General features: G+C 47.8%; 1 protein-coding gene and 1 pseudogene across 1 annotated transcript in view; both read right to left on the bottom strand.

Moving 5' to 3' along the window:
* Positions 1-11,745, bottom strand: part of LOC137633215 (serine/threonine-protein phosphatase 2A activator-like) — a 36,967-nt gene extending 25,222 nt beyond the window's left edge. The window contains exon 1 of the mRNA XM_068365384.1: positions 11,599-11,745. Coding sequence (XP_068221485.1) covers positions 11,599-11,614 — 16 coding nt within the window. The 5' untranslated portion in view covers positions 11,615-11,745. The remainder of the gene's footprint in view (positions 1-11,598) is intronic.
* On the bottom strand, positions 5,439-5,557 carry LOC137633372 (5S ribosomal RNA; annotated as a pseudogene).
* Positions 11,746-12,104: the final 359 nt, after the last annotated feature.

Below are 12,104 nucleotides of genomic sequence, written 5' to 3'. Positions count from 1 at the left end.
GGAAGGTTTTAAAAGTCTGAATATACATGTTGAATAAATAGGTAAATATGGTGTCACTACTTCGCGGATTTTCACCTATCGCGGCCGGGTCTGGAACCTATCTACCGCGATAAACGAGGGTTCACTGTACCTAATCCTGGCTATTCGCAGAAAATCTCTTTGCAGTATTTGATTCTACGATCTTCCACCTTAAATGACCAGATAATTATAATTTGTTTTATGAAAATATTCATATTTAATAATGTACTGAAGTGTGGAGATATCTTTGTGGTTATGTCTTGGCTAGCCTATTGTAAATGTCCCGCCTAGGGATCAGCTGGACTAGGGTTCAAGACCTTCTCAAGCTTCATAGTTTCTTGTTGTGTCTCCCCCATTACCATCCTTGTAGGCTAAGGATGTGGAGTTTGGGGGAGTGTATAGGGCTACCTGCTGAGTCATTGCCTGGCCCTTGCTTACGTGTAGAGGGTGGTTGTGTGCTGATCATATCTATATATGGTCAGTCTCTAGGGCATTCTGCTAGGGTATTGTCCTTGTCCCTTGCCTCTGTCATTCATGAGTGACAAAAGAAAAGAAAAAGAAAGAAAAGGCAACTAGTGCCATCTGAGTAAGATTATCAGCGTAATACGTTCAATATAATTCTATTCTTGCATCTATTATTCAACGGATGATGCGGAAAGACAAGGAAAAGTTAATACAAGAACAATGCCAAAGGATTGAAGTAAATTCCATTAACAACTCTACCAAAGAAATGTACAATGGTGTGAAAAACCTCACCAAGAAATTCAAACCATTTGTTGACACCATCAAAGATGAAGATGACCTAATCCTTTGTGACAGAGAGGAAGTCAAAGACAGATGGAAAGAATACTGCACAAATCTCTACAAAAGAAATGAATCCATTGTAACACCAGTCCCATACGTGCAAGTGTCTTCAGAACCAGAACCACCTCCTCTGATTGATGAGATTAGAGAAGCTATCAAAGAACTCAAACATGGAAAGAGTCCAGGAAACGATCAGGTCACAGCCGAAATGATAAAGAATGGAGGTGAGAACGTCGAGATATTCTACCACAGGCTCTGCAAAAAAATCTGGATCGAAAACAAATGGCCAGACGATTGGGGGGAGTCAGTCTTTGTCCCCATCCCTAAGAAAGGTGACACCCTCAAATGCAGCAATAATAGGACAATCTCCCTCATTAGTCACAGTAGCAAAATTCTTTTGAAAATCATGGCTAAGAGAATGGCAAACAAACTGAATGAAGAAATCGCTGACGAACAAGCAGGATTCCGTCCTGGGAAAGGCACCAGAGACCAAATCATGAATCTCAAGATGATCCTTGAAAAAAACAGAGAACGAGGAATCGACGTATTCCTTTGTTTTATTGACTACACTAAAGCCTTTGATACAGTTGCACATGACATCTTATGGAACGACATGTACTCTATGGGTTTTCCACCTCATGTCATCTCACTTCTGAAAGCACCGTACAATCAACAGAAAGCAGCAGTGCGAACATCTTATGGCCTAACGGATTGGTTTAACATCGGACAAGGTGTCAGAGAAGGATGCATTGTTTCTCCCCACCTCTTTAACATCTACTCGGAAACCATAATGAGAAATGCGCTTGAAGACTACGAAGGAGGCATAACTGTTGGAGGACAAAAGATCACTAATCTTAGATATGCCGACGATGTGGTTTTAATCGCTGGAAGTATGGAGGACCTCCAAACATTAGTATCAAAAGTAAAAGCTGAGAGTGAAAAAGTGGGACTGTACCTAAATGCTAAGAAAACAAAGGTTATGAAGTGTCAAAAAGCCCCGTCTGATCAAGAAATCCTACCAGACGGAGTTGCCCTAGATAATGTCACTGAATTTACTTACCTCGGAGCAACTTTCGCCAATAATGGAGACGACTCCCAAGAGATCAAAAGAAGAATTGGTATTGCAAAGAATGCAACCATCGCACTAAGCAATGTGTGGAAAGACAGACATATCACTCTAAACACAAAGAAGCGGCTTCTCAAATCACTTGTTTTCCCCATCGCATCATACGGCTCAGAATGTTGGGTTTTAAAAGCTACAGATCGGAAAAGATTAGAAAGTTTTGAACTATGGTGTTACAGAAGAGTCCTTAGGATAAGCTGGATTGAGAAAAAGACTAACGTGGAAGTTTTACAAAAGATCAATATCGAAAAAAGATTACTTGACATTTTGGATGAAAGAAAACTAACTTTTATTGGACACCAGGTTCGGAAACACAATACTCTGGAAAGAACGCTACTAATTGGATCAGTCTATGGTACAAGAACGAGAGGAAGGCCTAAAACTAGATTGAGTGACAATATCAAGGAGATGTGCGGGCTAACGATGGTGGAGTTGGAAAGGAAGGCTCAAGACCGGAATGAATGGAGAAGTTTCGTGCAGAGGGCCACGGCCGTTCGACATCGAATACCCCGTACTTGATGATGATGATCTATTATATTTATTAGTGTATTAGAGTTTTACAATGTTCAGTAATTCTCTGACTCTAAAGGAAAAATCATTGGAGTAAATCCTCAATCAAATCTGTAAATTACATCGTTATAAATTTTAAAATGAGAAATTAGTTTAGGTTACATTTTAAAAAGATGACAAATTCGAAGATAATTTGTATTTTTCCTAACCATACAAACCTTAGCTATTTACAGAGGGTTACCTTTTAGCGCAGCTGAAATGGCGAGCCATTAGAATTTAACGAGGGTGTATTACCCCCGCGCTAGTTACCCCTCCCCCCCCCCCCTCACACACAGATGAATGCTCACTTTCACTTAGAGGTAGGACTTGTCTTGGGGGACAGGGCTGGCGGGCAAATATGTGTAAATAGCTAAGGTTTGTATGGTTAGGAAAAATACAAACTATCTTCGAATTTGTCATTTGTTCCGTAACCGAAATACAAACCACGCTATTTACAGAGGGTGACTTACCCCTTAGGTAGGGTGGAAAGTCCCCAGCCATACTGGCTTTGGCTTTACCCGGGGACTCAGAATCCGAGTGAGTCGCACTCGAGAAAAGGAGTCCCTGCACCTCACAAGTTCCTTGCTCCGCAAGGAACCATGTGGCCTACGTAAGCTTGTGTGTGAAGGAAGAAGTGTGACCCGTCCTAGGCAGTTGTATGGGGGACGCGACAGTATTGACTCAATACTCGGAACACAAGGAAGCATGGTTTACCTGCAGAGGTTTGAGGTCAGCTATGCAGAGACCAGGTTGCTGCTTCCCCGTAGAGGGGATGATGAAGAAAGAAATAAGAGCCAGACATACTTCTTTCGTTCATGCAGACTAAAACCTGATAACAATACCCTCAACCTTCTGCTACCTGTCCAAAAAGGAGCCTGAGGTTAGACCAGCTGTTGTGTAGCCACCACAGAGCGATAGAAAACGTATCGAGACTCCTGTGGGTCACGCCCTGCAGGAAGCGGGCTGCGAAGGTCATTAGACGCTTCCAGACTCCAGCTTGTAGCACCTGCGTCACAGAGTAGTATTACTCGAAGGCGAGGGACGTTGCGATGTATCCAACATCGTGCTGTAGGGCGACGTGACGGGGGAGGGTCTGGAGACAGGTCGAGATGAATGTCCTTGAGTGGGCTGAAGAGGTATACTGGTGACTCTCCCCCGTGTCCTCCTTGTGCTCCCAAATCGGCTGCAACTGAGGACAAACTGCAGCTGTTCCCAGCGCTAACCTCTCGATTCCTTTACTGGCAAGAAAGAGAAGGTCTTGGGACATCAGATACAGAATGGAGACTCGAAATCTTGAATGAATTGGACCGAAGGGCCGGGACCCCCAGATTCTGAGTCTAATCAACAACTCAGGAGCGAACCTGAATGTTGCCTTCCCCTCTTCCTTAGAAAGGGGGGAGTCGTAGGAGACCAAGAAGATTGCTTACACACTGGCCGCGGCCAGAGTAAGCAGGAGACCCAAGGCAGAACACAATCCGAGGCCTGTCGTAAAGGGTCTTGAGAAGATCTCTTAAAGGACTAAAAGTCCGAGCCATGCTCCAAGTTGGAGGTCTTCCTCCGACTAGGGCAGGGACGATCGTAGCTTCGCATAAGCGAGGATAGATCCAGCGGGCAGGAAAAAGTTATTCCTTTAAGCCTGAAGGTCAGGGAAAGGCTGAGCGACAGGCTTCATTGCCGAGAGCGGAAAGGAGTTTCCTCCCGCCGAAAGGCAATAAGACCGTTATTGCTGGAGAAGAGGCCTCAAGGGAAGAGGTATATCTCCCACGGCACCAACCACCTTAGATTCTTCACTTTGCCTGGAGGACCCCTGTGGATGACTATCGCAGATGACGCGACCTCCGTACCGCGACTGTAGCGGGTTGTCTCTTCTTGAGGAGGAGGCGTAGTGTCTCCAGGCATGAAGCCGAAGCGACGCCCCGGTTCGGGAGAGATGTCGCACTGTGGTTGCTTGAGTAGTCTGCGCCGTGGGAGAAGCTCTCCCGAGAGTTCCGTCAGGGGAAGCAGAGGGTCCAGAAACCGTTCTGCGCATAGTCCCAGTGGAGCTCTCCCATTGAAAGGTTGACAGACAACCTGGTCTTGTAGAGACCCATTGTCCACAGACAAAAAGGAGGGAAGACGCAGGCGTCGAAGTTGTCCCACCATCACCGGAATGCATCTTACCAGAGTCTCGGGGTCTGAGACTGGAGGGAAGAACAGCGGAAGCTTGAGGTTCCAAGCTGTCGCGATCAGGTCCCCCAGACCAGTACTTGCTGGTTACCCAAGGTCAAAGACCCCCAGGTACACTCTCTCTACGAGGCTCTACTCGGATAGTCTGAGAGAACATTCCCCTGCCTGGAATGAGAGAGCCGATGGTGGTATTGAGAGAATCTCAATCATCCCGGTATCTCTACTGCAAGATGTGAAGGTGTGAAAATGCGTCCCCTGCTGGTTAGAATACGCCAGAATCATGAAGTCGACGCGCACGGGGCGACTCGGCAGGAGCTGTAGGATATGTAGAGGGGCCAGACTAAGCCCCTAAGCCTGCCTGAATGATGGAGAGGTATCCTTCAGGTCTTGACCATAGGCCTGGACCGGAACATGCCCCCCCCCCCCCCCCCCTTCCTTTGACGAGTCCGAGAACAGCATCAAGAATGCGGGGAAAGGACGAGAATATCCACTACCATCAAGAGGCTCCATAGGTCAACACCCATTGCAGGTCTAATAGTTCCGCTGGTCCCATAGGGGCCAGGAAGTCCGGTTAAACATTGCCTGAAGCCACCAGAACTTGGATCGCCCCACATGGAACTTATCCTGAGGTGACCGTTCGGACTATAGACGGGTCAATGAGGAAAGGAGAACTAGGAAACGTTCCAAGGTAGGGCTGAAAGCTCTGCTTGACTGAGAACAGGTACTGCGACTCTCCTCAGTCTTGCCACAGTCAACCGAAAGGAAGGCTCGGATGATGTGGTAACAGAATCTGGCGTCCCCAGGTGGTCACCCATCCAAGTACCGACCAGAACCGACGTTGCTTAACCTCGCTGGACGGACGAGAAGCGGGGTTTCCAACGTGGTAAGGCCGTTGACTCAATATCATGGCCAGATACTCCAGATGTTGAGGCAGAGGAAGAGAAGGCTCCAAGCAAAATACCATGAGCCCACACTCATGGTAAGCATCCGGAAGCTTGTCCCGGCGCTGAAGAAGGTCGAACCCGAGCCTACCGGAGTTGACCAGCCCTCCAAACAGCAGAGGAGGCGGAAGCCTGCACCTGAGCGGCCAAGAGGAAGGCAGGGAGAGTTCTCTGGGGAAACAAACCTGCTATGCCACGGCGGGATAGCCACACTGCATCATAAGCAGGAATACTTGCAGTCTAGGCTGAATTCGACGAGCACCCTGGAAGATGGATGGAATGGAAACTGAAAGTACCCGTCCTTCCGATCCAGGGTTTAAGGAGTCCTGTCGCCTCGTTACCAGTCTGATCGATTCTGCTGGTCTACGCTGGCCGAAGTTTGTTCGACAAACTTGATCAGGGCTGAGAGGTCGACTACGGACATCCCCTCTCAGATCCTTCCTTACAAGAAAGGATCGACTGAGGAGGCCGGGGGTGAAGCCGTCGATGATCCTAAGGAAGACCTTCGCCTAAGGTATGGATCATTCTGCCCAACCGGGCAACTCTTGCTGACGCTATGGCATAGAGGTTCAGAGACACTGAATTCGCTGACAGAGACGGCAGGCGCGATATCCTTGGCTGATCACAGAGATTGTGCGGGAATGGGCATCGGGAAGCTGTCATTCGGATGAGTAACCTTAAGCATCCTCCCAGAGAAAAACCTGCAATCCTAGAGTTCGTGAACTCCTTTTAGGACTATGCCCCCCCGGGGGAGTCTCCTGTGCCATCTGTTCCTGACAGGAGGAAACTGCAATTGGACACCTTGTCCCAGTTGTCGTAGCCGATAACTTAGGCCGACGTGGTTGAAAGAAAAGGGCGCTGGAGCCCTGCAGAGTCTGGAAGAAAGCGCCTTGGAGGAGTGAAAACGGAAGTCGATTTCCTCTGCACAGCCGCTGTCTAAGTCTCTGTCCTTGGGCACAAACAAACTCTTCTCAAGGATGGAAGGGTGTCTGAGGTCGTCAACCTCCACAGATGAGACACCTGAAGGAAGCCCTCAGTCAGCGCGTCCAGATGGTACAACATCGAGCTTGTCCGCAAGTTAGATACTTAACGACGAAAGGCCAAGGTGCCTGAGCTCGAGAGGAGGAAAGTACCCATGATCTTCCTGTAGTTTCCTTGAACCAAACCTCGGGCCGTAACCGAGGAGGGAAAGGACCTGGTAAGCTCCCAGAGGAAGGGGTAAGCAGTCACCCCTTGTCCGATGGAGAAATCTCGAACGGAAAGCCCCCCCGCCAAAAATCCTTCCAGGGAATGACGGGGAAGGGCTAACCCAGGTTCAGAAAAGAGGAGTGTTGCTCAGATCTCTAAGTTTCTCCTATTCTTGCAAGTGCCATGCTCTGCGTTTACGGGGTGAGGCCGTGTTCTGGAAATACGCTCCAGAAGAACTCGCCAGGCTGGCCATGCTGCGAAAACCCCATTGGGAATCGTGGTCGCAATCGCCCTGGAGCTCGCGCGACGGTAATTCAAAGATTTGCGTGTGGGCGAACGTGGAAGCGCCCATGCGCGGTAACGCAAACGAAGGTGAGCGAAGGAGCGCAGAAGGAGGGCGAGCGTGGTAGGAAGGGCGAGCGAGTGATAACCCATAGACGAGCAATGGATACTACAAGAAATAAGCCGACGTTTGTGCGAAGAAACACTGTAGGTTCGCGCGACGGAACACCGTCGCTTCGCGTGACGGAACACCATCCGTCCGCGTGATGGAAAACCGTTGGTTCGCGCGTGGGCGAACATTGGAGAGCATAGGCGCGGACGCGCATGAGCGTAGACGTGCAGGCACGTGGGCGTGTGGGCGCGCAGGCAAGCGGTCGCCCGGGGGCGCAGGCGAGCGGTCGCGCGGGCGAGCGGTCGTGAGGGTGGGCAGGTGAATGAGCGCGAGTCCGAGGCGGCGAACGCAAGCGTTAGCGCGATGGCGAGGAAACGCGCTGCCGCGTGGGCGAGGAAGACCGCTGGCGATATGGATTAACAGGCGATCAGTGGTGAGCTGGTGAGCGCTAACGCGCAGGTTGGCGATGGCGCGTTGTGTCATGCCGACGCGATGGTCGAGCAGCATGCGCAGGTGAGCGATCGTGCGTTGGCGAGCAGCATGCGAAGGTGAGCGATCGCGAGCAGCATGTGCAGGTGGGCGATCGCGCGATAGTGATCAGCATGCGCAGGGTCGCGCGATGGTGATCAGCATGCCAGGGTCGCGCGATGGCGATCAGCATGCGCAGGTGGGCGGTCGCGCGATGGCGAGCAGCATCTGCAGGTGGGCGGTCGCGCGATGGCGAGCAGCATCTGCAGGTGGGCGATCGCGCGATGGCGAGCAGCATCTGCAGGTGGGCGATCGCGCGATGGCGAGCAGCATCCGCAGTTGAGGGTCGCACGATGGCGAGCAGCATCCGCAGGGTAGGCGATAGCGCGATGGTGATCAGCATGCACAGGGTCACGCGATGGTGATCAGCATGCGCAGGGTCGCGCGATGGCGATCAGCATACGCAGTTGAGGGTCGCGCGATGGCGATCAGCATCCGCAGTTGAGGGTCGCGCGATGGCGATCAGCAACCGTAGTTGAGGGTCGCGCGATGGCGATCAGCATCCGCAGGGGGACGGTCGCGCGATGGCGATCAGCATCCGCAGGTGTGCGGTCGCGCGATGGCGATCAGCATCCGCAGTTGAGGGTCGCGCGATGGCGTGCAGCATCCGCAGGTAGGTGATCGCGCGATGGTGAGCAGCATGCGCAGGTGAGCTAGTAGCTGGCGAACCATGTTCCTTCAGAAGTGTTGGAGAACGTTGGCGTGCCGGCTGTAACACACGCGGGTGATCCGGAGATCGCCGAGAGACAGGTGATCGCTGGCGAGCTGATGATCGCTGACGAGCAGAAGGCTACACGTGGAAGCCTGCGCATAGAAGAAGAGTCCTTGACCCCGACCTGAACCGAAGTTCTAGATCGCGAGGGCGAACGTGGGCGCACAGGGCGCGTAACAGGAACCAACAGGAACAGCAGGGATGATCATCATGAAAGCGCTGACGAACAGGAGAGCGCTGATGAGCAGGAGAGCGCCTGTGCGCTAACACTGAGCAGGAGCAGGAGAGAACACAGCAGAAGGGCGCGCAGGGAAACCCTGACACGCAAGGGAAGAACCCCCGTGGGAGGCAACCCTTTGCCCCGAAGGGATCGTTGTCCGCCGGGAGACTGATGTCCGTCGGAAGACCGCTGTCCGTCGGGAAGACCGTTGTCCGTCGGGAAGACCGTTGCCCGTCGGAAGATGAGATCAGACTGCTGTCCATCTGCACCAAGGCGGAAGATCAAGAAAAAGGAGTTGTAGGCTGCAAACGGAGATTCAAAAAGGCGCCTCAAGCACCCTTATAGGGAGATGAGAGGCCCTTACGACGAGGCGGACGGTGGGCCTTACGGCGAGGGAGGCCAACAGCAACAGAAGAATCCTCCGAAGAGGAGTCTCTATGAGTGTACTCTCTCGCGAACGAAAGAGAAACACTTCGTAGAAGAGACTGGTCAGCCAGTGACCTAAAAGGAGCAATCCTCCGAAGAGGAGCTCCTGCAGTTGCCCAGCCCCTTGAGCGTAACTGCAGGTGTGATCGCTCAGCACCAAGAGCATAGTCGCACGAACATAAGGCAAGAGAAGAACCCTCCAAAAGGGGAAAAACTCAAGCCTGGACAGGAAAAACTTCCCTCGGAAGGAAAGTTACCCGCCCAAGGAGGCAAGCCTCCTGAGAGTTCTAAAATGAACTGGAGAGCTGTCCGTCGTCACGGGAGTACTTCCAGTAGAAGGAGACACGCCCCTGACGAAAATACAAGGGGGGAGGCAGCAACAGCCGAATCCCCAGGACTCAACAAGACAGCTCACACCGTTGCCATATTACAGAAACGAACTAGATCGGTAACTGTAAAAAAAAATAAAACAAATAACATTAGTACACATTCATTCCCCCGGGAAGGCTCCGAAGAGGAATCCCGAGGGAAAGGAAACAAGAATTACACAACAGGCAAGTGCCCTCACAACCACTTACACTCACGGAAGGAGAGCTGTAACCAAAACAGAATTATAACAATTATAATTATGTAACTATGTAATTATGTAATTTAAAAATGAATGAACACTAAAGAAAGAACGAAAACCCCGAAAGGAATCGTTCTACAAGCTGAAAAACAAAAAAAACAACTACAATTAGAATCATAAACTAATTGAGACAAATGTACGGCGTAGCAACCCCCCCACACGGAAAGGAAGCTACAAGGGCGTAGTAACACGTAGTAAAAGGGTGAACGACCTCAAGAGAGAGAGAGAGAGAAAGACATAAGTCAAACTCGATCGCCACCCATAAAATTACGCCGTGGTGGCCTAACTGCCGAGGACCCCACGTAGATATCGTACACTACACACAACTCTGAAAAGGAAACTTACTTATTTCTATACATGTTTACATATATATTGAGTAAAAGAAAAGTAAGCGATTAAGTAAAGACAAAACAAACAATGGCTGCCAAGAGAGGACCAAGACAGAGACGTCTGTCACAGTCCGAGCCAAAAGTGAAAGTGGGCATTCATCTGTGTGTGAGGGGGGGGAGGGGTAGCTAGCTACCACTCCCCTACCCCCCGCTAACTAGCGCGGGGGTAATACACCCTCGTTAAATTCTAATGGCTCGCCATTTCAGCTGCGCTAAAAGGTAACCCTCTGTAAATAGCGTGGTTTGTATTTCGGTTACGGAACAACTTGAATTTAAATAGTACAAGGTTATGAAGCAGTGTTCACCTCATATTTAGTGTTAATTGGTAAAGTTATTCAATTATTTATTACTGTATTCTGCTTCCAAGGTGTAACTGATTTCCATGACAATTACCATCTTACAACAAATCCAACTTTTAGTGGACACTAGTGACAGTACAAGCAAATTTTATCAAATGCTGTAATGCTACGACACTGCAAATCAAGTTACCAAGAAAACCAAAAGCTTTAATGAACAAAGTTGGGACCACCTGATATACCATTAGGGATTGATAGGAGAGCATTATAAATACAGTAGGCATATTGAAGGATGGATGGCTGGTTATGTGTATAATTTTTTGTTAGCATATGCCTACTTTATTCTAGTGAATTGTTGAGACAGCTTTTAATATTTTTTTGGTTATTTTATATTTGCTAAATTCTATAAAGTAGTACAGTACCTATTGCAATGTTTTTTTTTTAGGTTAATTTATCTTAGGTGAAATCTATGAAATGGTACAGTATTTTTGGGGTTAATTTATATTTGCTAAATTCTTTGAAATCGTATAGTATCTAAAATACTACAGTAATTATTGAATCAAGAGAATTTTCATAAAAAATAAATGCAAGGAAATAAATAAACTACAAGAGAAGTAATGAACAATTAATATAAAATATGACATTATATTAATGTAGCCATGTACACAAGGAGTTTATCAAGTCATATGAGCTTAAGATTACGATAATATTTCGGTAGAGTCCCACCCTGCCATTAGATAGGACCTTGATGTTAGCTAGTGAACGCTGGAGTAAAACCCATTAGATTCTGTAAGATTTCGATGGAGTCCTTAAAGGTTTTTACTCCGCCGTGCGCTCGCAAAAAAAAATTAATCATCAGGCTCTTATGTACTGGCAAGCAGTAATGACTGGGTGGCACTTTACTGAAATATTGTCAAGATCGCTACAATGAAAGTCATAAATGATAACGCTAAGCTACGTGACATTGCAGAACCAATTAACCTAACCTAACGTTGAGTTTCACTTGTATCATCGGTGCCATGAATTATTATTTTACCTTTTATAATGTATATTCTCTTCTAAATATTAAACAAAAGGTCATTAATAAATAAAAAAAAAAAAGACTAGCAAAGCCTACCCTAGGCCTTGCCTAGCCCGGACTACAGACCAACGGCCGAGTAGTCAATTTACCCCTATTTTTCAGACATTATGAAAAACGTAATTTATGTCTACTAACCACAATCTAACACCATTTTTTAAGATATTCAGTACAAGAACACTAAAATTATCTCCCTTGCAATGCAATTGCAATAGGTTTCTGCGGTCAGTCACTATCTAGCTAGAAAGACAGGTAGACAGAATAGACAAGCGACTAGAAATCATTGTTTATGATTCGATTCCTTAAACCGAACGACGGCTTCGTCATTTATATATATTTAAAAGTATAAGTGATAAGTATTTATTAATTATTTTTCATATCATATGACAAGATTTATATATTTTTAATGAACATTTCTTATTAATTTTTGTCTGTTACCGTTTTTAATCGTGAATAAAATGTCAGATGAAGAAAGATGATTCGGACAAAGTGTTGCATCTTTGCCGAAGTTGAACTTGTCTTTACAACGACTCTTGTCCGCAATTATAGATTTTTATAAAGGAAATGTGTATATATATATATATATATATATATATGATTAGAATAAATAATATTCAGTAAGTTTTCTTTAGACACAGAAGTGA

Source organism: Palaemon carinicauda, chromosome 42 (assembly GCF_036898095.1).
Source record: "Palaemon carinicauda isolate YSFRI2023 chromosome 42, ASM3689809v2, whole genome shotgun sequence".
Classification (NCBI taxonomy): Eukaryota; Metazoa; Arthropoda; class Malacostraca; order Decapoda; family Palaemonidae; genus Palaemon; species Palaemon carinicauda.
Note: the sequence above shows the minus strand (reverse complement) of the source record. Positions and strands in the feature narration are given on the sequence as shown.